The following is a 24,868-nucleotide window of genomic DNA, read 5'->3' as shown; positions in this document are numbered from 1 at the left end:
TGCCTGCTTGGTGCTGGTGACAAAAATGCTGTCTCGCTGCGTCCTTTGTCCTTGTTACCCCTGCAGCACCAGCGCAGGCAGGAGCAGGGGCTGGGCTTTTCTCTGTTTTGCTTTGCCAGTGGAAGCCCTGTCTGTGTGGTCTATACGCGAGGTGGCTCCACAGCAAAGAAGGTGAGACTCTGATGGGCAGCGGTGGGGAAAATCCTGTTCTCTGCGGAGGCCGCACACTTAGCAGCCAGCCCGGATCCAGCGTCAATTCCCAAAGAGAGCCTGTAGATCTCCCTGCTGGTTAGAAGACCTCTGATGGGCAAATCACTGGGAGATAAACACTGGCCATATCTTCTCCCTGTAGTTACTGCCAGAGTGGGGATAGTTTACTTATTCCTGCTTCCCTTCCAGAGAAGCATTTTTGAAAGGCAAATCTGTGATTCTGAAAGTTGAGGATAAAAGGAACAGAGTTGCTGAATAATTTGAGCTTATACAAAATGTATGTAGCAATGCACATATTGACTTATTTCAGTGAATATCAAAATTTATTGTCCCTTGAACTAAATATTGACATAGACAAAGAAGTATCAATATTTATCTCTCAGGTTAATACATTTTTATATTCACCTCAACATACATCAATATGTGCTTATTATTATTATAATGTTTGTCCTTCAGCAGAAGAAACTTGCATGTGGTTGAGAGGGAAAAGGGAGGTTTATATTAGTATTCTTCTCCCATTTTAAACTTCATCAGGTGCTTTAGCCCGCACATGGAGCACGCCGCAGCCCTCGTTCAAGCAAAACCCTTGGTGGTGGTTGTGACACTCTATGCAGTGAATACAGGATTGAGCAATTGATTTGGGGGCAATGTGACATTAACTGTCACTAGTGAAAGGGGCAGCAAAGCCACTGCTTCTGTCTTATAGCCTAGTTGTTTGGTGGCGCATCGTGTAGTAACTCTAAGAGTGGGCTATTTCCCAGCTCACAGCTCCGGAGGCGTAGTGCGGAGTGCAGGACACAAACTGACAAGACTTTGATTCTGAGATCCAGCTGTGACCCACTGCCTACAAAGTGATGCTGTTAACGCTGAACAGGGGGACACCTGCAGATCTGTTAGGAACCTTGTGGTGAGCTTGTCTCGTGCCGGTGTTACGTGTGGCACTCCGCGCCTGCGTGCCAGCTGGAGCTGTTTATGGGCTGTCTTTAATACCGTAGCGAATGCGGTGGCCTACTTGGGCCTCTTGTTCCAGGAAGCAGGGGTGTGTGGGCAAGATGCGTGTGGGCACTTCACTGTCTCTGAAGGATTATCCTTCCAATGTGTCCCATCACCACCTTATCCTAATTCTCAGTCTCAGAGAACAAGATGACAGAGGTTTTCTAGCTAGATGATGAGAGGAGGCTGCACAAAAAGGACGCAGGCATGACTGCACTGAATGTCACAAGACTTGTTTGGGATCTACAAAGGCCTTTTAGCGCATGATTTACACTATAGGGACCCATTCATGTGGAGGTGCCAGCTCTGGCAGTTAGGCAGAAACACTGTAAGTTCCACAGAAGCACTGAAGAAATCCCGCTCTTCCTCTCTGGGTCTTGTTTTTAAACCTGCTGACCTTAAGCACAAGGGAGCTGAAGGGGTGGGCAATAACCAGGCTGGGAGCAGTAGTAAAAGGTCTGTTCCTCCCTGCCACCCCACGCGCCCTGCTGCTCACCAACAGCTCTGTAGGTCAGAGTCAGCGAGGGGTTTGAGTCACGTGTCGATCTGGATGGTGGCTGAGCACCAGATATTCACAGAAGCTGTTAAAAGCTGAAAGTTTGGATCTGAAATTCTACCCAGCTGCTGGCAGATCAGAGAAATGCTCACCTGCCAGAAGAAGCAGTGTAGGAAATCCTTGAGGCTGGAGAGCCGAGAAGACAGTCCCCTCCTTGAGGTGCTCCAGTCTTCCTCAGGTTACCACTGCTGAGGAAGCGCAGTCTGCATCACTCCTGCTGCCGAGCAGTGCCAGCAGCCATCCGGCATCATTGGGGTTGGTTTCCTTGCTGCACTCACGAGTCAGACTCGCAGCAATGAAACCACAGCTGTTTGTAACCTGACATTTAAATGACAATTGTCAGTAGACGATAAGCATATGGTAGGTGACTGCTCACATGCAGACAACTGCAGCGGCGGAGGCACAGAGCCGCTGCAGATGCTGGAAGACAGCACCGCATTGATCTGCAGTTGGGAAGGTCATCTCAGTGATTGAAGACTGAGTTTTGTGGCTTGGCTTTTTTCTTAAAAGCAAGAGAGACGATAAACTAATGACTTATTTCCCTATTTCTAATGAAAAGGAAGATTTTTGAGTCCTGGTTAAAATAATAAACATAACATAAATAACTGCCAAAACCCCACCTCCTGAAAGTTGCATTTTTAATTAGCGCTGGAGTCTTTGCTTTTTACCTTCTCCCAAGTTAGTAGTGACTGGTATTATGACCATGAAGAACTGGGTTTGTGAGAAGGTGTATTTGCGTGTGTGTTTGTAGCAGAATCAAATAGGGACCAAGGACTTTCCTCATGATTAGTGTTGCTTTATGACAGCAGACTTAATAATGAGGGATGGATTCAGTACGTTTCCTCTTCTGGGAGCAGATACCCTTGATGTGTGGTTGGGAGGCTTTGTGAGTAAGACACAGGGCATTGATGGCATGTTATACTTTTGGGTATAGTCGGGCCAAGTATGCAAATGTGAACTGAGCACTAACAACCCTCTCCCTCTGAACCAACTGCATCGCTGCTTGCACTTGACTCATAACTCAGTAACCATATGTTTATATGCCACTGACAATTGCCATTTAAATGTCAGTTTACAAGCAGATGTTGGGAACCCGCCTTTGTGCCATTAATTAAATCAGAGAAAAGCAAAGTTTGAGTTTAACGCTGCTCAGGCTAACTGCGATGAGAGAAGCAGCAGAGCCCAGCAGACCGTCTCGCACCAGGGCAGTCAGGGTTGAGTGGCACAGGCAAAGGCCCATGTACATGGGGTCACCGCAACAACCCCGGTTAATGGGCTATGGCAGCCAAATAAAGCCTGTTGTTGGCATTTCCCAGTGACAGTTATGATTTTGTAGACAATTCCAAGTTTTGTGGGACAGCCGGCAGTGGCCAGGATAGAGGGGAAATGTTGGACTATAAAATGAGACAGATTGAAGTGCTCAGGTGCAGGGAAAAAAGTCAATAATCTGTTCAATAGAAGAACAAGCAAACTCTGGAAGGGTGGAGATGGAAGCCCTCTCCACTCTACCAGACATTTGCACATATTTTAAATCCTTCCCAATAAAGTTCATAATGAATTTAATTCAGTCCCCTATGGCCCAGAGGAATGTTCTGAGTAATAAAAAAGTATTGCTAAGGGACAGATGACTGCCAAACTCCTATTCTGAGCCGGCAATGCATATTTATATTATTGGCACTTAAACGCTAGGTTTATTTTACTACATAAATGATCCTTTGTCACATATTAAGAATTAATACTGTAAGATTCACTTTTGGGAAGTTACAATAACAATTCCCAAATTTAAGTCATTGTTAAATTTGCATGCTTAATTTTTAAAGAGGTTTGGGGTGGGTTTTTCTCCAAATTAAAACAGTAGTTGAATGTGGAAATTCCTGTGTTGGGTAAACTATTTTGTGGCTGGCTTATGGCTTAGCTTTTTAAAAGGGTTTTAGTCAAGGATCTTTTCATGTCCTTTTTTTTTTTTTTACCTTGAAATATCTACATCAATGTTAAATAAATTATAAAATCAAACACTTACTTAAAGGTTGAGATGTATTCACTTACACATAGTCAACTAGATAATACAAGGGCTCCCGGCTTCTGTTGGCATGGTCTAATGCACTTTTGATGATTAAACCGAGTAATTCAAATGCATGTTAGAAATTTGAAGTGCCAGTGATGGAGGTCACTGGTCCACAGCATTGCTTTGTTTATAAACATCATTATTCCATGGAGGATAAATCTCTGCTCTCATCTAGTGTGTCACTTCAGCGCAGTTGTCAGGAAAATGGGAAAAAAATGGAGCTACTAATTTTTTTTCACTTTAGTAAGAGGAGTGGAAGGGAAAGTTAGATATGAGATGAAACGTGAAGGAGTTTAATTCCTATCAGGATGCAAACGCTAGTGAAAAACGGATCCGTATCCATGTAAGATGCAGTTTAGTTTACATTCAAGCTGATACAATGTTCTTTAAGCACCTTCTGCTCATTACAGTACAATACAAACTTCTACAGCCTGTGTACCACTTCAAATTGATGGCAGCAGTGATTCAGTCAAAATATTTAATATGCTAAGGTCTGAACATAAAGCTTCTCCTCTGATGCACTTCAGTTTACTTCATACCTCCGTGTCAAGTGTGAACAGTTGGAAAAAATATGGTGAATTTGTCAGCATGTTTATTTACATGGTGCATCTCCTTTGAATCAACAAGCACTTTTTTCAAGTGTAAAAATGAACAATTACTCATCCCTGGAAAACAAAAAAGTTTTACAGGCATCTCCTCCCGTCCTGCAAAAGCCTGTCCTCGCTGCACTGTGCAAGGGCACAAGCAGCTCATTTTTCACTTGCTGTACACGCAACGAAATATTCAATTCCCCAGAACAAAAGTGTCAGAAGAATATAAGGGGAAATCTTAAGCATTCCACAGTTTGAACTAAAAAAGAAAGGTCAATGGCAAAGAATTCAGATACAAGCAAAAAATCACAAATCTCAGAGCACTGCATTTGAGCTTTAAAACTGAATGCACGCATTGTTTGCTCGCAGTTTTTCACAGCAGCATTCATAATTTAGGAAACTATTAATCAGCACGATGAAGTATCCTGTTTCTAACGAAGAACAAATAAATTACTCTATAGAGCTTGTTTTCTCTTCCCTTGAAAGAGATCATCTGGTCAACTTTGACGAGAATTCTGCAGAGCTGGGTTTGTGGGCTTTGTGTTTAAGTTGCATGGGACAAAAAGCCACAACAGAGCGGTACCATCCTTTCGCTGCCTCTTTATAAGTCACTGCTCAGAGCTCCTTTGTTATGCTGAGAGAAGAGAAAAAAGCACTGAAGGCTGGAAAACTTGCAGGATTAATACAAAATTGAGATCAGCTTATAACAGAGACACAACAGCTTCTGAAAAACGAGGCAAGAAGGCAGGGGAAGCGTAAGGCAGCCAAGCAAAGGGACATGGGATTGTGTAGGAATGGGAATAAAGAGATAAAGAGACTTTGTCTGAGGAGAGCTATGGTGGATAAAGAACAGAAAAGAGCAAAGGTAACTGCATTTATCACCTGCCTCCTAAGAACAGCCTTCCAGGGCCCTTCATCTAGTGCTGTAGATTGAAGATACGCTACTTCCCCATCCTAGCAAAATTATTGTGACATTAAGTGATTACAGAAGCAGATGATCAAAAAGACAACTTTTATTTAGTATCTCAGTGACATCATAAAGTTGTTAAAGTAATTACAGATTTCATTAGGAAAACTAATTTCTTAAAAAAAAAGAAAAAATAAAAGACATTTCATACCTTTGCTTGAGGGTGGTGGTGGAGAGCACTCGGACATACCCTGTTTAAGCTCTGGCAATTTCAAAGTTATAAAAAAATCTTTTTCCTCTGTTCTGCTCCCCTTCCCCATTACATTCACGTCTTCCCACCACTGAAGTATCATTTTCCTGGCTTGAAAAAATCAGTGTGCACTATTTCAGAAGTGCCTTCCTACAGCGATCTGTTCAATGCGGGCAATCTGACTTAGTCTAGACAGACAAGAATTAAAACATTTCTGTGCTTCTGTTGAGAAAGGAGGCTAGACGTTGAAGATTAACAACATAACAAAAGTCTACTGAAGTGCAAACTGTGCACCTTCAGGGTACTCTCTGCAGTTTTGTGCCTCTGCAGCAGGGAAGCCAACCTGCAGCTTCTGCTCCCTTTAAGTGTTCACATGAGGCACATTTCCTGCAAAGAGAAAAACAAAGTGGAAACAATGAACTGGTGGCTGTACTGTGTTTCAGAACTAACGCTTGGTGGGGGGGACACCAAGAGGAATTATTTTGTGTACCTGGTATTTCATGCAAGATGCCTGGATTTCCTGTGCTTACGTGCACCAGGAGCAGCGGATGCCAGTGAGGATTTGAGCGCCTTTCCCCGGCTGCAGCTCCTGCCCGGGAACAGAGTCTGCTCAACTTCACCCGTGTGTTTCTTCAGGGCTGCCGTTCTGATGACAGCATCGCCGCTGCAGCCCTGGGGAACACCGGTCCACAGAGGCGGAATTTTCAGACATCCAACACTTAAGTCACCCTCTTTTTAATGCCATTAGTGATGCAGCAACATGTATTTATATTTACATATAAATACAAAATGGTCAGATACCACCTTTTTAAGCATAATTTATAATCTGAAACTGCTTACACTTTCATGACTAGGCTTGGGGTTTTCTCATTTACATTCGTAATTTAATTCCACTGGAATTTGATTTTTAAGAAAGCCCAACATATCTTAATTACCATAAAAAGATCCATACATATTTTACTTAAAAATATCTTCTGTAACTGGAAATTTACCAAAAATAACACGAAATATATTATTATGCATACATATTTTTTTTTTGTAAGGTACAAACAAGAATCTGATCTCTTCTGGGTATTGCCTGATCTAATATGGCTATAGGTTCTATTTATTTTGTTTGTTTTTCAAAGTAAAGGGAAAGACATAAGAAATGTAAGAACACAAACAACAAAAAAAATCGCATTCTTTCCAAAGATACAGATTTCAATGAAAGAATGCTTTGAAAACTAATAAATGACAATAGGTACCAAGAAACACTATCCAAGCACTATGCAGTCTTTTGTCAGAGCATGTGCTGCAGTGACCTTGTAACAGTTATTAAAAACAACAAACAAAAAAATGCTACCGGCAGAAAAAGCTGTCAAGCAAAACATTGAGAAATTGGTACTACTTCCTAACAATTAAGTGCAGAACTGATACTAAGTATTTTATGGGCTTTTCCCCCCATGTATGCACACTTCTTTCTTCCCCTCTCTGTTCGCAGGACTGATTGTTGCAACTCTGGCAATATGCTGGATGCCAAACCAGGTTAGAAGGATCATGGCTGCTGCTAAACCAAAGCAGGACTGGACTGTCCCCTACTTCAGAGCGTACATCACTCTTCTCCCCATCACCGACATCTTCTTCTACCTCAGCTCGGTGGTGAACCCCCTCCTCTACAACATCTCTTCTCAGCAGTTCCGCAGTGTGTTTCTGCAGGTCCTCCGCTGCCGCCTGACAATAGAGCACGCCAACAAGGAGAAGTTTCTCAAAGCCAACCTGAGCTCCAGAGCAAGGAGCAGCCGGTCTCTACGCCCACTGCTCTTCATGTCGTCTAGGCGCAATTCTTCTACAAGGGACAATAAAAAAGTTTCCTTAAGTACTTTTCAGAATGAGACCAAGCCTGACTGCAGTCCACAGAAACGGGGTCTTGAACCACTGGAACCCAGCTTGGAAGTCGTGCCACTAGAGAGTAGCTCAGAGCCCAGTCCAGACGCACAAAACGGCCTTTGTGAACATCAAGTATGACTTCATAAGGCAAAGTTAATGATTAGCAATGAACTTAAAAACATGGGAATTAAAATGACGGAGGAATTGCCTGCATTTTAAAAGGAATAACACAGATGGATTTGTTTCCAATTATGCAAAAAGAGCAGGAGTTCTGTATCCTGCTGCTGGGATTTTTAAGTGCACACTGGAAATTCAATCTGCTAACCGAATTCATTAGCTGCCAAAAATATCAGCCCCTCTCTCCCCACAGCCACTGAGCTTCCCTCGCTGTTGACAGGGATTTGGAAACAAACAGAAAATAATTGCAGTGGCTTTGAAGAAAGGAAGAAACAGAACAAACTGTGTCAGGGCAAAAAACTTGCTTGAAGTTTAGCAATACAAAAACAAAAGAGCCAATTTAAGGAGCAGAATGGTGGTTATCGTGTGTGCCCTCGGCACCACACCAGAATTCCCTCTCTTCTTCGGCCGGGGTCCGTTGCAGAGTGGAGTGTTGCAGCAGCTGATACAAACAGAGTTCACCTTCCCTGGAGAGCAAAAGGACTGGTACCCAGCAGAGGCTATCAGACACGCTGCCGAAGACGCGCAGGATTTGCGATACATGATTCCTGTGACACAGAACAAAGGTTACTTAGTTTGATATGAACACAGTTTTGCTTTACAACACAATTCATGCTTGCAAACTGTTGCAAACCCAGTTTACGTTTCCAAAGCAATGCTGGCGATGAAGCCAAGACACCTCAGCTGTGACACGGCTAGCAGCTCTGCACTGCAGGAGAATCACTCTGGTTTGGAATTTTCTTTTATTTGATTCTGGTTGGAACCAAAAACATTACAAACTTGATTTACATAATGTTTATAAAACGATGCATTTTATCTCCAGAATTCTTCATCTTTTGGAATAAGCTGTTTGAATAGCTGTAACTGAAATGCAGTTAGTTTGAAAACGTCTTCTGTTCCTCTTGCTGAACGTGTCTGAATTGTTTAAGGTGTCAAAGTCATTACAGTTTTCTATGCTGTTAATTTGTCTTTTGAGCATTTTTTTCTTTTTCTTGTTCATTGCCACATAGAGACAAGTAACCAAGAGTAAAAGGAGAATGACTATCAGCAAAACTTTAGGCTCTCCCCCTTTTATTTTTTAAAGAAAAACTAGAAGTACTGTTCCAGGTAATCTCAGTTCTTGCCGTCTTTGAAGCTTAATACCCTCAAGAACAAGAATTTCCATTTGTACAGAAATGGCTTTTCTGAGTTCAAAGTCTTCCTTTTTTAATGTAATTTAATTTAATCTAATTTTAATTAATAATCTAATTAAGGTTACAATTTCTCAAATTGTTTTTATCTGGAAAAAGTACATTCTGATACACATAGCTGTTATTTTAAAATGGTTTATAAAGGCTTTAAAATACATAGTTGCATTTTCCCCTGTCACAGTGGGAAATGGCTGTGGCAGTTCCACTTTTCATTACTCTAAAATTTTCCCGCAAGTGATACAGTAGAAATTATGTGTTGGGAAAACATAGACATAAATAGATAATGGTGGTTCGCTTGTATTGCCATGCAGTTACAAAAAGAGGTAAATATTTCTAAGGATAATAAAATCACTATTCCTTTTGAATATGGGATTCTCAAAAGTTTCTTTTTCTTCTGAAGAGCTCGGGAACAGGACGCCCTTGGAGAAGGGTGCCTCTGCATCCTGTAGCATGGTCCCAGAATGTTTTTAAATCAAGACTTTTTTGGAGGGGGTGAAGCAAGAATATTACCTGTAGCTACTGAATTTACAGCACCTGCAGATACTTGTTCAGTCCCTGGGGACTTCAGAAATAAGCACTGCTGCACCTACACAGTCCAGCAGATACCCCTGCAGGAGCGACTGCCACTGTGCTACTATGTGCTGTGTAGAGCAGCAACAGACTGTTTGTTTGGGTTATGCTCAGAAAAGATTTCCTGTCTTCAGAGAGTTTTAATTAAAGCAATTCTTTTATACTGTCACCACATCACTGCCATCCCAACAATGCAGGGGTTTCCCTTTTTGTGTTCTCCCTCTGCAAATCTAAACTCTGAAACGTGTTTTAAGGCTATCTGTCTAGTTAAATTTATGAAGAGAAGCCCCCAAGTCAGTGTTAAATCTTCCTCTGCCTCCAGTGAGCTTCAATCAATCAAAACAGCAGGTAGAGCCTTTTTTCAAGAAGGAAGAGGAGCTACAGGCTATTCTAGCTGTAACAGCAAAGGCACACAGATCAAGAGGCAGAATCTTTATTACTACAGTTTGCAAAAAGAAGAGCGCTCTGTCTCTATTGACAAACCACTGCTGTCAAGGAGCCTCAACTGTGCTGCCACTGATCGGCTTACAATACTGAAGCCTCAACTATGTTTCCTACAAAGTCCTGGTGCTTTGTCCATGTTCCTCCTGCAGCCTCCCAAGAGCCGAGGCAAACGTGACCCTTCCCATAGCTACAATTAACTTTTTTCCTTCCCCTTCCCTCTCAAAAAAAGAATCCTGTATTCAGTGAAAGTAGGCACAGCGATTGTTTTCCCATCTCTAATCCCGCATCTCCTCATCACAGATTCCTTCCCTGCGGCTACAGCCACCCATCAAATGCAGCCATTCCTCAGTCTTCCCTATGAAGAGCGGTGAATCTCGACTTGCGCCTCAAAGACGAAGCCTCTAAAAAGCTTTTGACATTGGCAGATTTCCTATTACTGTTGTTTTATAGATCACTCTCTTCCTGCCATTTCCTTTTCACAGGATTCCTGCAAAGCCCTGTTCACATTTTGAACTAGTAAGTGATTTATTAGTTAGGTCCCTGAAATATCATATACTTTGCAGTTTTCCTATAGACTAGGAGACTAGAATTGTTCAGTGCTGTGAACAATCAGATAATGCCCTCTGAGGCATGATTTTCACCAGGCAATTCCAGGACACCTCTTCTGCAAAAAAAATCAAAGTCCTGAAGCTTAACTCTGTGTGTTTTAGAACAGTTCTGTTCTCCAGCATAAATTCCACAGAATAATCCCGAGCTCCTTTTGAAGTCAAAGCACAGCATTCCTCCACAAACTGAAATTTTACAACTCAAAGTTTCACACACAGATGGACCATGTTCATGCCTAAACAGAGAGAATAATCTAGCTAGTAGTAAAACCTTATTGTAATGCTTCTCCTGTGGCTTTTCTGTAAATATGTCTTACAATAGGAAATTCCACTCCCAAATGATTGTTTATTCCCATTCCCAGCTCTAGAAATCTGAATTGTAACAAGATTCTTTACGTAATTAAAAAAGTCAGCACTTCCATGAAGTTTTCAATAGCTACTTGGCTGAAGACATGCCCTTCACATCCAAGTTTTTTTTCTTTAAGTACTAATAGATTATTTTGAGCTCACTAATCAGCTGCTATCCTACACTAACTGTGCTTTTTACGAAGCATCAGGGATGAACTAAACTTGATCAGCACAGAAAGGCTCTGCTTTTTTCTCGGAGTATCTTTATAGCAAGATACAATGAAAAGAGGCATAGAAGATTGATGGGAAAAAAAGAGAGAATGTTAGCACTACAGGAGTGGCATTTTTAAAACACTTCAGCTGTGACTTCCACTTTTTTTTTTACCACGAGTGTGAAAAAGCAATGACACTTTAAACAGTATGAAGTAAAGAAAGGCAGGATAAATACTCTTAAACCTTCTTCCTATCATATTGTGAGTCCAACTTAATTGTGGTAGGAAACAAATCATTACAACTGACTTCCATGGTATGATGCCAGGGTCACTACTCTCGTTGCTCCAGCAAACAGGTTAACGTACCCCAGTTACTGCAGTTCACCCACTGAGTTCAGATGGGACAGCTGCATCCTTTTGGGATTATCTCTAGAGATTTTTCCTCAGACTCCTCTCGTGCAGTGGTTTATGGTTCTGTTGAGCCAGTTCTGAAACTGTTTCTGAGATCTTCCCAAATCATTTGCCACCAGCAGGCTGAACTGCTGACAGTTCTTCAAAGTGGTTATCTGCCTCATAAGACTCATACCACAGACATAACTGCTAATGACCGGATATTCTTGCTTGAGCAATCAGCTTGATACATTCATTAACACATCACCTAGAAATACAATTGCAAACTTTTCTGGGGGCTTTTCTTCTACCTCAGACTCTTCCTAGTTGCTGGCTAGGCAAGGGGACTACACTCTGCTTTTACTGGGATGGCATCATTCCCAGCTACCTACACTCAACAGCTTATACTAGTGCTCAATTAGTATATTTACTGCCTAATCTCTTGATGGATGAGTACCAAATAATCTTTTTTCATGGATTAGCAGCCCCCCAACAGCAGTGTGGGTTGTGCGTATGCACAGGCACTATAATGATGTTTTACTATGAAGTACCTACTACTGACCAGTTGATTTTCCTTCATTTTGGCTTTGAGGTTTGTGGGGTTCGCTGAGGATGTAGTTCAAGTACAAGTTCTTGAAGAGAGGGGAGTACACAAGGCTAGAATATCTGTGTGATAACGCAGTAATATCCCACACGCTCTCCTTCCATGTACACCAACTACTTTTTCTTTTTTCTTAAAAAAAAAAAAAGGTTTGGACTTAAATCAGGTATTGAAAGTTTACAAAAATTTACTCCTAGACTGAATAACTTTCCCTTTGTTACACCTCTCTCTGCCCCATATGTGATCACACATTTAGATAGTGTCAAGGCCCAAGCTACTGTTTCTGCAGGATTTCTGCCTTATTCCATGCAATGAAATGATGTTGTAAATCTCACGGCTTTTCTATAGCTCCTGCGTGTAATACTGATTTGCTCACCTACATCCATTCTATTCACATGTGCCCCCCCCGTCAGCTCAACCCCCTGCTTAGCCGCAGTCTTGTGCATCCACACCCTGGCACTCTGTTTTGGCCACATGCAGATGCATTCAGTCTTGGTAGCATCAAACAATTCATGCTACAATTTATTCAAATCCAAAAGTGAGAGTTCTTCCACCTACCCTGTCTGCAGAGCTCAGTACACACTCTCTTGAATAACAGCTTAACTTGTTACTAGGACAACCAAAAAAGGTGACATCACACCTACTTTTTACACTGTGTGTATGCAGAAGGCACCAGAAGATCCAAGCTTTTCCTCTTACTGCTCAAAAAGGATCTTATTAGGCACCTCTGACTCTTCTGTTACAGCAGGTACAGACAAAAAAAGAGCAAGTGTAAGCATGACTCTCCAACCATAATCCTAATAGTATGTAGCTTTCGTTAGCACCTCTACTCTCAAGCCTGTCCTTCAGCAAAGTACACAGAGTCTCTGAAGCTGAAATAGGCAACTAGGATATCGCCTTTGAGATCAGTGACCTAATTTCTAAAAAAGACAGTCACCTTCCCACTCTATGACCCAACTACTCTGAAACTACTTTCTGCAAGAGCACACCTCAGCGGGAAACTGCAGCCCTCTGCTTCACCACAGAACAGTCTATGGCCTCATGGCCATGAAACTCTTAAAGTTTGACTCCCGTCAAGTAGATGATGTCGCTTTGACTAACACTAACTTTTCCAAGCCAAATGCTCTATCTCATGGGCAATGACTGACACTCCTCATTTTTAAAAAAATATTTTGCTACAGTGTTTTGTACGTATATGATTTCGTAGGCATACATAAAGTCAGATTTCTGTTCTGCAACTCATTCCACAAATACTGCTTTCGCAAAATCTTCTGTGCCAAATCTTTCAGAGCATTAGAAAACAGTCTGTGCCCAGCTAGGGTCCAGGAACAAGGCATCCTTGAGCAGTCACAAAACTGTCTTCTCAAGATTGGCCCAGGAGCTGGGGATATACACTGAGACACAACACAAGCCAGAAGGTTAGCAGGCAGATCAAGGCAAGTTTTGAGGTGTGCCATTAAGACTTCGCAGCATTTCTCCACTCAACTCTTTGATTTGGTGCTTAATCTTGCCCATCTCCTCCAAGCAAAAGGCAGAAAATGAGCAAACAGTGGACAATTCATTTTGTGGCACACACAACCCACGCGAAGCCTCCAACAGTTGTCCCAGCTCTAGCATTAGCATGCTTTCATGATTTGTATGTGATGTGGTTTGGGTATTCTCTTAATGTTGTTCATAAAGACAAGTATGAGGACTATGTGCATGAACTGATACTGCTCTGTTGTTTTAGTACTCTGAATAGTTCCAATTACCTTATTTCACTGAAACTTTCAATTTTCTGGTCTTGGTGAATCTGCAAGTTTTCCTTCTTTTTAGTTTTTTAGTTTTCATATTAGTTTTTATGCCCATCTTTTTATGCCTTCAGTGGTTTTGGTATGATAATTGTCTATTCCTTAGCTGGTACCTGTTCACATACATCATACAGTGACAGACTGCAAAAGGTCCTATTGTGATTCGCTCTCTGTTTTCTAGAGAAAGTGATTATAAATATTTTATCTAATAAGGTTCTGAATATGTTAGAAGGTGATTGAATGTTGAAAAAGCAATCATTCTTCTGATAGCGTGCTTCCCCAGACAGATCAAGTTTTCAGTGGTTTAAAATATGAATTAAGGTTCCCCAACACAAATCCTGTCATCTATGATTGTAAATGCACTGTTAAAATAACAGTTTAAGCCAGTGTAAGGTATAACCATATCCAACCATGTCCTCTGTGTTTCATTTTACAGTAACTCTTCCTCTCCTTGTATTCTCAACTTTCTCTCTGGAGCTTATGACTGGTTTAAATAATTTGCACCTTGCCAGAATTTTTATCATGAAATTTACTAATTGACTTACAAACAGCTAATTAAATACTGTAAGTATTATTACTGTAAGAAAATCAGTGTTTTCCAGATGAAAAAACAAAGGCACTGAAATTAAGTGACTTGAAATCTATCGCAAAGCTCAGACTTCCTGATTTTTAGTCCTGTGTTTTAGGACTGCAGCTATTTCATCCGGATCCCCTCCCTTTGATGCATTTGGTAGACAAGATAAAAGCATATACATGCCATTAGGCTCTTACAGAATATACAATTCTGTAAAAAAAAAAAACCAAACAAAACCAAAATAAAATACCCCCCACCAAACGCTACCTGGTTGAATTAGCATATTTTCATCATAATTTCTATGAAAACTTACTCAATATCATCACAACTTCTACATACACTTGGCACTTTTGAAAAGTGGCACTTTGCAGAAACTAATAAGGGGCTTCTGACAATGAAAGACAGGCCTCCTCACTTTCCTTCTGACCCTAAATGATATGGCATCTTGTGGAAATTAAATTACCTTCAAAGAAAACTGGACAATTGTTGACCGACAAAGGACAAGGGTTTGGATTACCATGGTATCTCTAAGTCATGCCTTCTAATTCTGGTACCGGAAATATGAATCAAAACTGCATTGTTAATAATGTAAATAATGGCGCAAATAAGTCTTTGTCATTGCTCGCAGTATCACAAAGCAGAAACAAGGTATTAAACTACTTAAAAATGCATAGGCTGAGAAAGTTAAGTACAGCTATTAATGGTGATGTTATCAAATATTTTTTTAATGCCACAGAAGGCTACAAACCAGAAGTCAAAGCTCAACTTTCACCTGCAGATCTGATTCTTTTGTTTTCTACTGTTCATATTCATTTCTCTGCTCATTAACGTGGACTTAAGAGTCAAGCACTAAAACATACAATCTTTCAAACAAAGCTGGCTCACAACCTTCCATATCTATGCTTTCCTGATACAAAGGTAAGTAAAAGCCTTGGATATCAAGATCAAAATATACATTATCTTCCAGCAAGAGAGGTGAACTTAATTTTCAGAATCGTGTATTAGCATTTTTCTTGACAATCCTCATCTGTTGAAGCAAACTGGGAAGCTGCAGTCCTTATGCCTTTACCAATGTTAAAGTGCTGTACTCTTGTAGTAAGCCCCATAAATAATTTTACATGCGAATAGTCTTGTTGCATCTTACTAATTAATGTTCTTACAAATTTCAATGGAAGGGCTCACGTTTGCACTTGCATGCCAGTATCTTTGAAATCCGTTCAGCTTTTGTATCATTAGCTATTTTCATGCTTACAGTTTTACAGCCTGTTCAACTTCAGAGTAGGATTTGCCTGGTTTTTATTTTACTTTTTCCCCGTTCAGAGACTCATTGATAATTTGGAAAAATAGGTTGCATCAAGTTTTCTAAAAAAAAATATACAGTCTACAAATGAAAAGTGGAAATGAAAACAGTTTGGATTAATTAAAACATGCTTACCAATGTTTTGATAAGGTCACTGGGAACTAAGGCAAATGACAAGGTCAGATGACAAGAACTTTTTGGAAGCACAGGCTCATTTGTATGTGAAAAGCGAGAGGAAATGCTTAAAAGAGGTTTAAGAGACCCGAGGCTGTGGGCACTGTATTCTCACAAAATTCATCTGTATATCTTTCATACAAGTATGAGAAATAAAATAACATAAAAAGCTATTGTCCATGTCCTGTGAAAAATGAAATTCACTGAACCAGATACCACAAAATTCCTTAAAATAATACAGCCCTTCATCACTTCTGCTCTTGGATCTTTGTCCTGACTTTCAAGTCATAAACTGCTTGAACTGTTAACTCCACTGTTGCTTTTTGATATTAAAAGGCAGACAGAATAGCAATCTACTAAATACTGCCTGCGATTTCTCCTTAGCTGACGCATGTAGTTCAGTTCATCCCATATGTGGCTGAAAGTTTCCCGAGCAACCCAAAGATTGGAAGGAATTTACTAGTAAGAAAACAGCTTTGGCATCTGAAAAAGTGTTTCTGAATGGTAATACATCCACAGCTCCAAGCTTTCAGCATATACCTTATTCATATTATATGAATATATATTATATATTCATATTCAGTGATCTACCTGGACTTATGCAAAGCATCCTGCATGACATCCTGGTCTCTAAATTGGAAAGGCATGGATTTGATAGATGGACCACGCAGTGGATAAGGAACTGGCTAGATGGCCGCACTCAAAGGGTTGCGGTCAATGGCTCAATGTTCACGTGGAAACCAGTGACGAGCGGCGTTCCTCAGGGGTCAGTACTGGGACCAGTGCTGTTTAACATCTTTGCTGGTGACATGGACAGTGGGACTGAGTACAGCCTCAGCAGGTTTGCCGATGACACCACCTTGTGTGGCACGGTTGACATGCTGGAGGGAAGGGATGCCATCCAGAGGGACTTTGACAGGCTTGAGAGGTGGACCCATGCAAACCTCCTGAAGTTCAACAAGGCTAAGTGCAAGGTCCTGCACCTGTGTCATGGCAATCCCAGGCACAAATACAGGTTGGGTGGAGAATGGCTTGAGAGCAGGCCTGAGGAGAAGGACTTGCGGGTGCTGGTGGATGAGAAGCTCAACATGAGCCAGCTATGTGCGCTTGCAGCCCAGAAAGCCAACCGCATCCTGGGCTGTATCAAAAGAAGTGTGGCCAGCAGGGCAAGGGAGGTGACTCTCCCCCTCTACTCCACTCTGGTGAGACCCCACCTGGAATACTGCGTCCAGTTCTGGAGTCCTCAGCACAAGAAGGACACGGACCTGTTGGAATGGGTCCAGCAGAGGGCCACTAAGATGATCAGAGAGCTGGAGCACCTATGCTATGAGGACAGGCTGAGAGAGTTGGGGCTGTTCAGCCTGGAGAAGAGAAGGCTCCAGGGAGACCTTATAGCAGCCTTCCAGTACCTAAGGGGGTCTTACAGGAAAGCTGGGGAGGGACTCTTGATCAGGGAGTGTGATGATAGGATGAGGAGTAACAGCTTCAAACCAAAAGAGGGTAGATTTAGATTGGATATCAGGAAGAAATTCTTTACTGTGGGGGTGGTGAGACACTGGCACAGGTTGCCTACGGAAGTTGTGGCTGCCCCGTCCCTGGAGGTGTTCAAGGCCAGGCTGGATGGGGCTTGGAGCAACCTGGTCTGGTGGGAGGTGTCCCTGCCCAGGGCAGGGGGGTTGGAACTAGATGATCTTTAACGTCCCTTCCAACCCGAACCATTCTATGATATAGTACAAATTAACAACATATATTGCTAGTCTTTATTCAGCATCAAAGATAACTGCATGTTTCCAATATTGGTTACAATGTCTTCATTTCATTGGGCACCAAGTAGCACCAGACAAATTGCTATAGGTAACAACTGTCACATGCCAAGTTTTTCTTTATTAATTGTCAGTAAAGATTTATTATATTATACTTTTCTTTGATTAAAAAAAACCCACAAAAACTTCTTTTGAGTTATGTTGATATGCTTTGACCAAAAGAGACAGTGTAGAAGACGACCAGGTTGGATGGGGCTTTGAGCAGCCTGGTCTAGTGGGAGGTGTCCCTGCCCATGGCAGGGGGGTTAGAACTAGGTGATCTTTAAGGTCCCCTCCAACCCGAACCATTGTTATGATTCTAACATAAATAAATAAATAAATAATCCACCACCAGCTCAGTGGTTGTTTCTTACTGTTTCTAAAGGGATACTGGGGATGCAGCTATTACCTGTAAAACTTTAATGCCTACAGTGATTATGAAGACATTAAACTTTGTTTGCTGTTTTAATCACTTTGTCAATAAACAGACACCAGAGTATAATCTCCCCTTGATACAAGTATACAATTAGTATCAGTACTAATGGAAGTACTATACATGAAAACAGAAAAAAGTATGTGCTTCTGTAATCCTGAACACAAAACAGCTTAATCATGGCAGCAACACAATAAGATATAAAAAAAGTAATAATCATGGGTAAAGAATTTACCATAGGCCAACTCATCACACAATTTAGACAAATTTTCCTCTGCCTGATAAAACAAATGATTGGGAAACCAATACTGAGAAGACTTAAATAAATAAAATGCAATAAATAATAAATTCATATTCAATAATTGAATAAAGTTCAACAGTGAGATGATGATCTTTTTCATGATGTTCCCATGCACTGCTTTTAAGCACACAATTACAGCAATTGCTTTAATTACACTGCATTATTATATCCTATGTAAATTCATTAAAAGGACTATTGTAAACCAAACAAATAAGAGAAGTTTCTTAATGCAGGTTAATAGAAATAATGAGGCTGTTTCCCAATTCGCTTGCAAAGGAAAATTCATAAACAATCAGAGTTTTATATAGACAGACATTTTAATGTTTTGCCACTGTGGATCTTTTTTTTTTTTTTTCCTTGCAATAGTAAAAGTTTATGAAAGTACGTTCACAACTGCATTAGGGCACATGGTATATTGTTCAAAACATACACATGGGAAGGTTTACTTACAGAGAGTTCTGAGAAATTTACACTGGCTGCCTTTCTGGGCTGATTGTCTCATCCTTCCTGGTGTATTCCTTTCTGATCTATTCACATTGCAAGTTTCGTTTTGCCTTAAGTAGGTTTTAGATCAGCCTTAACGCTCAGACAGCGCTTGCCTTCAATAAAAGGTAAGCTTCATTATCAGTATGTTTTCTATGATATAGGTATAAAATCATATATACGTTATATACATATCATCAAGAAGTTTCATCTGATCCCAATATACTGTGGGATTTCTTTGTTCCTATGTATATTATAAAAATTAAGGAGCACTAACATTTCTAAGTTAAAAGTTCATGGATGGGAAGGAGAGAGGCAAGTGGGAGAGGGCAATCTGCCATGGGTATTTCCGCAAAATATCTGCAAGTGGAAGTATTATAAGCAAGAACTTTGATCCTTTGTCAAACATTTAATTTACACACTACTAGAAAAGTATCACTTATGTTAATTTCTGTGGAACAAAAATTACTTCCTGTAGTCTACAGGGCCACTTCCCACACCCACCATTCTTCCCTCAAAGGAAGAAAGCACTGATTTTTAAAATTTTTTTAAATTTTTTTTTAGGATTAAATTAATAAATTAGTTTGTAAGATTTTGCATTGCAGGCAAAATATTGTCCTGTATTTCTGTATCTCCCACTGGGACGGAATGTTAACAAAACTGCATAAAACTTGTTCTAGCAAAATTTTTAAATACAACTCTGCTTAAAGTGAGAAAAATATTTTGTCATTTACTTCACAAAGCCTCCAATTCTGTGCACTGACAGATCCCCAAAGTGCAACTGCAATATAAACTGCCATAACAAAGTGCATGTTTGCAGGGGAGGCAGAATTATACTAGTTCCACGTAATCACTTAATCAGATACATGCTGACGTACTGCTCAATTCATTTTAAGTTGTGAAATGGAGCTAATTTCTACCTGATACTACAAACAGCTGGGTTAACATGCCTGCCAATCTAATCCAAAACATTAGTGACTAAGACCTGCATTCTTAGCTAGTCACATCAGAGGCTGTCACAGCAACAGCCACTTTCTAAGCTCTGGGTTAGGAACATGCTACTGTTATTTCTCACCTGAAGCCAAAAAGTACTTCCAAAGATTGGTTCTCCAGAAATAGAGATAATGTTCTGAAAGAGCACAGTGACATTTAAAGCACTAACGCTAATTTTATAGCAACTGGAGTGGTTTGTTTAACTATGATCAGGCATAAGGAACTATTTACAAAATAAATGAAAAAAACTGCACAGTTGTAGATCTCCACTGCCTTGTTTATAGAAAGCTTAATACAGAAACGAAGCTCAGCCTAGAGCCGTCACTGCACAACTCAGTGAACACTAACATATATGTAAGAAGGAAAAAAAAAAAAGTCACTGGCTACACGCTGGGGACTATATTGTAGGCACACCACAGAATGTGTCAGTGACCCCCTTGATAGCAAAACACACAGATTAATGCGTACTGCAAAGGAAGGGTGACTACATCAATAGGTTACTGATTCAGACCATGAACTTTATCTCAAAATATTGCATTTAACTTTTAAATAAGGTTTAGCAGAACTTGTAACATTTTGCTCACTGACACAGCTATATTTTATTAAGGACAAAAATGGGTTAGTCTATACAAATTAAATTATACTCCTTGACTGTATCTAGTCAAGAGGAAAAACTCTTAATTATGAGACTATGCTGTCAAATAAATGCAAATTCACATCTTTCATATTCTGGGTTAAAAAAATTCAAACTCAAGTCTATTATAAATTAAAATCAATATTTGAAACATTTCAGCTTTCGGTGATAAGCAACAACCAAAAGAATCAAGTTATGAAATATACTGGTAGAAGTAGAATGAATTATTAAATAAAACTTGGGAGAATAAGGCATTTATATTACAGACATTTAAATATCAATTAGGAAAAAAAAAAACAATAAAGGATGATGAACTGAATCGTCTCTGTTTTACAACCAATCCTCTCTAGAATTGACTGAGGATAACAGAGAAACCAAGCTTGCAATGTAAATTTCACTCAATTTGAAATAGTTGGGTTAAAAATTTAAATTTATTCACTAGCTGAAATTTACAATCTCTAAGCTTAAAATGAATAAGAACCACATTTATAGAAGTAAATTAAATAAAATAGAACAGTGGTACCTGCTATGCACAGCATGCTATTTACCTCCTAAAGGGAGAAATCCAAGGATCTGCTCAGAGACAATATAAAATTCTACAGAAAAAAAAAGAAAAAACACCCAGAAGTTTCTTTTAAGAGCTCCTTATTTACTATATTGCAAACCAATTTCTTCACAGGAGCCCAGACAAGTTATGCATCAATGTATGTCTAAAATCCATTAAAACAGTTCCAGTTTGCATTTTTCAATGAGGCACAGTCACACTGGCCAGACTGCAACCTTGCCTGCCCGTCTGCGAGGAGATGCATGGCTGCCTGCCCCATCCTACCCAGGCAGCACCCAAGTGGCTGCCTCTTAACACATCCGCAGGTGTGTGTATGCACACGTGCAAGCCCACTGATCTGGAAGACTTGCACTTTAATCTGTGAGGGGTTTACTTGACTGAAAACACTTCTCTAACATTCACCTGAAGAGAAGATTACAGATATGTTTCTGGAAGGCTGATACAGTCTGAGATTGTACTGAAATGAAAACATGAAGGAACCAGGGAAGGTACTTTAAAAAATCCCAAAAAACCCCCAAACCAAAAAAACCAAATGCCAAACACCTGTTAAGAATTAAGTGAGAATTGACTTTTCTGTCCATGTCTACATACCATGTTTACAGCCCTTCAAATCATCATAGCATCCATTCAAAGATACTCAAAGTATTATAGAAGCTGTGGTGTGCAATCGCAAAGCCTTCATTCATTTAGAGATACTCGGACTTTAAAAGTACCTTGCAAGCCCTAACTCTCTCCCATCCCCACCACCCTTTCCACGTAAACTTGAAATAAAATATTCAAATAACATATAGCTTGAAAGAGACTGATCTTCCTTTAAACGTACAGCTTTTTTTCTCTACACTGGAGAGCTTTAAATATTTTACAGAAATACTGTCACTGTGGCTGGTGTTACCCAGGATGAAACAAAGTGCCAGCAGTTCAGCTGCTGTTGACAGGTAACACCAATTCTTACTACTTTTCTATGACTCCTACTACTGTAGTGATCTGAATCCACCAGCACAAATGGACCTGGCCAATTGATAAGCACCTTGAAAATATTAATGAATAGTTTCCTAACAGAAAGAAACAGTGTTAGTGTTCAAGACGGAACAGTGTTTGTGTTCAAGGGGCTGCACACATTTGCTAGGTAGAGGGGGATCCTGCTGTTACTGAAGGACTCGGTGAGAAAGGACAGACTACAGCTTGATTTATATTAACGGTGTTAACAGTCCTTCACATCAGCGAACTCCAGGCAGATGCACAATCCCAGAGAGCAGCTTCCCCTTCAATCAGGGTTCTGAAGTCCCAACCTGCCCTCTGCTCCTAAGCCTACCACTTGGTACAGAGGCCACATCTACGCTGAGGCACACCAGCGAGTTACGTCTACCTTGCCCTTTTTAACACCTAGTGCCTTAACGGCTGTCGGCAGCAAGAGCAGGATGCTGCAGGAACTCCAGCTCCCCCCCCCACACTTCCTTGCCACCCCACCCAGCCCTGAAGTCCCTAATAAAGCTGTAGTCTTCTACTCACATAGATAGCTACAGAGCAACACGGTGGTCTAAAAACTAAGACAGTTCTCCCTAAATCTCAAATGCTCTCCATGATGCTGAATAAAAAAAAAAAAAAAAAAAAAGTAATTCATAGCACAGCTCAAAAGACAACAGAAATGAGAGACAGAATCCAGCTAGTTTCCAATTGAGCATTTATCTCCAGATACGCTAACTTTCATTTCAATTACAGTATGGGAAAAGCCACCTTAGACTTAGAAAAATGAGAATGGCAAATATGTCCATTTGTGTCCTCCTCTCCCCCACAAACTCACAAAAATGTTTTTTTATCCCCCACTTTTGCTTGATGCTTTTTTTTTATGGATGAAAGCAAAGATGACTACACTTCCCTTCCCTCAAGATGAACCTTCAGAGTATATGAATTGCTAGAGTAAATAAAAGAAAGGAGGGAATTACTAATTTAATGCTCTTCCATCTCCTGGGGAAAAAGCCCATGTAATTAACTGTAATGAGATTAAACTAACTTGTTGTTATTAATTTCCCAGTGCAGGGAAACTAAATCTGAGACCCGTAAGACTGTGTATTAACAGCTTTATCAACATTTGGCTTGCATCCTTCAGTTTTTACACCAGTTTTAAAGGAAAATGATTAACTTTATTGAGTTGCAAAGTCACTCAGAAGTCCAAGAAATTGAATCTGGTCCCTTTAGGTAGGAACACCAGATTCATTTGTAGCTGAAGACTGTGAATGGGTGAAGCCAAAACAAATAAATGCCACTCAACACAAATAAATAGAAGCATAATTATTAATTTCTTACCAAAACTTTTTTCCATTACTTCTTTCTGACACATATCTTGAACATTCACTGTACAATTCACAATGAACTCTGGAGCAGAACAGTCATTATTTAGCTGGAACTCCTCACACTGGTAGCATTGTATCTGCAAACCCAAGCCTAGAACAGAGAGGATTTTGCTCAGAAAAATAGTAGTAATAATATTAAAAAAAAAACCAAAACACCACAATCAACATGTGACAGAAATCGTCCTTATCTTTCCCTCATCGTATTTTGCTGCTCCTAACTACTCTGCAGCTCAGCAAAAGTACGACTTTGACAACAATAACGTAAAACAAACGTGTCGCCCACTCAGCTGAGGATATGCCGTACGTGCTCAGCACCTGCTTAGGAAGTGGGCTCCTTTCCGCGGGGACTCCGGCGGTGCCGCCGCTCTAGCCCGGCCTCCCCGCCGCGGCGCGGGGGACGCTGCCGCCAGCAGGCGGCGGGGCACCGGCACCACACGGGCACGGGCACCGCACCGGCACGCCAGCCGCTGCCCCTCGCCCGCCCGGCCCCGGGGTTGCCCTCTGCGCTGCGGGATAAAAACTATCCGCGCTCCCTAGAGAGCGACCCGGATAATAGATACGCTGCGGCTCTTATCTGTGCCGACGGGTTTACTTAGCTACTAATTAATTACAAATGATTTAATTACTATTTTGCCATGCACAATTACAGCTGCGGAGCATCCTTCACCTCCCTCCTTTATCATGAGACTTCTCCTCTCAGCCCTCCGCCGAGCACCGCAGCAGCTCCCGGAGCCCCGTCGGGGAGCAGCGAGGACCCCCCCAGCCCGCGCCTCCCCTCCGCAGGGAGCGCTGCCGCGGCGGGACCGAGCCCGTTTCCCGCAGGGGCTGCCCGCCAGCCCAGGAGAGGAGTGCGCGGCGCCGGTGGTCAGCAGGCGGCATCCTCCGCGTCCGGTGCCGGGCGCTGCCTGCGGAGCGCACCGTGCCTCGCCCGCGGGTGGCCAGCGCCGGGGACACCGGGCTGCGCCCTCGCCAGTGGCAAGGAGCTCTCCGGGCCGCGGGCAGGACGGCGGGCTCCGCTGCACCGTTCCCGCTGAGCGCCGGCGCCAGCTCCGTCGAGGGGCTGTGAGGGCACGAAGCCTCCCTGCGGTCAGCGCCGGGCTCGGCGTAGGCGCCTCCGGGAAGCGGTGCGAAGCCCCTTACCTGGAGCCAGGCACAATCCCCAGAAAGTTGCGGCGAGGAGGAAGAGCCGCATCCTCCCGGAGCCGCGGCCGCCGGGCTGGCGTGCAGGCGCGAAGGGGCATCAGAAGGAGGGAGGCAGCGGGGGCGCCGCGCACTTTTGCCGCTTCCCCGCCGCCTCCGCTGCCGAGAGGCGCCCCGGCAGCAGGCGGCGGAGCCCGCCCGGCTCCCGCCCTGCCCAGCCCTGCGCTGCGCTCCAGCCTCACCGGAGTTGAGTGCTGAGGCTGGAAGAAACTGTACGAGAAGCGAGAGCTGGGGGCGGCTCCCTCCTCCTCCCCCCCCGCACCATGTGATGCCGGCGGAGCGGGGCGGGGATGC

General features: G+C 41.9%; 2 protein-coding genes across 2 annotated transcripts in view; one reads left to right on the top strand and one right to left on the bottom strand.

Moving 5' to 3' along the window:
• Positions 1-7,575, top strand: part of GPR39 (G protein-coupled receptor 39) — an 81,922-nt gene extending 74,347 nt beyond the window's left edge. The window contains exon 2 of the mRNA XM_054208455.1: positions 7,052-7,575. Coding sequence (XP_054064430.1) covers positions 7,052-7,575 — 524 coding nt within the window. The remainder of the gene's footprint in view (positions 1-7,051) is intronic.
• Positions 7,576-7,926: 351 nt separating this feature from the next.
• On the bottom strand, positions 7,927-24,604 carry LYPD1 (LY6/PLAUR domain containing 1). Its single transcript, XM_054208456.1, has 3 exons — positions 24,515-24,604; positions 23,328-23,465; positions 7,927-8,162 (listed from the first exon to the last, which is right to left on the bottom strand). The coding sequence occupies exons 1-3, from the start codon at positions 24,564-24,566 to the stop codon at positions 7,927-7,929; spliced, it is 426 nt and encodes a 141-aa protein (XP_054064431.1). The 5' UTR covers positions 24,567-24,604.
• Between the last annotated feature and the right edge of the window lie 264 nt (positions 24,605-24,868).

The sequence above is a fragment of the Rissa tridactyla genome, chromosome 7, assembly GCF_028500815.1.
Source record: "Rissa tridactyla isolate bRisTri1 chromosome 7, bRisTri1.patW.cur.20221130, whole genome shotgun sequence".
Lineage (NCBI taxonomy): Eukaryota > Metazoa > Chordata > Aves > Charadriiformes > Laridae > Rissa > Rissa tridactyla.
This window is presented reverse-complemented; position numbering and strand designations above follow the sequence as displayed.

Excerpts from the sequence above, each read along its gene's own strand:
- LYPD1 (XM_054208456.1), bottom strand. The coding sequence starts at position 24,566 with ATGCGGCTCTTCCTCCTCGCCGCAACTTTCTGGGGATTGTGCCTGGCT. Across the intron at positions 23,466-24,514 it reads GGGATTGTGCCTGGCTCCAG|GCTTGGGTTTGCAGATACAA; the intron begins GTAAGGGGCTTC and ends TCTCTGTTCTAG. Across the intron at positions 8,163-23,327 it reads AGTAATGGAAAAAAGTTTTG|GAATCATGTATCGCAAATCC; the intron begins GTAAGAAATTAA and ends TCTGTGTCACAG.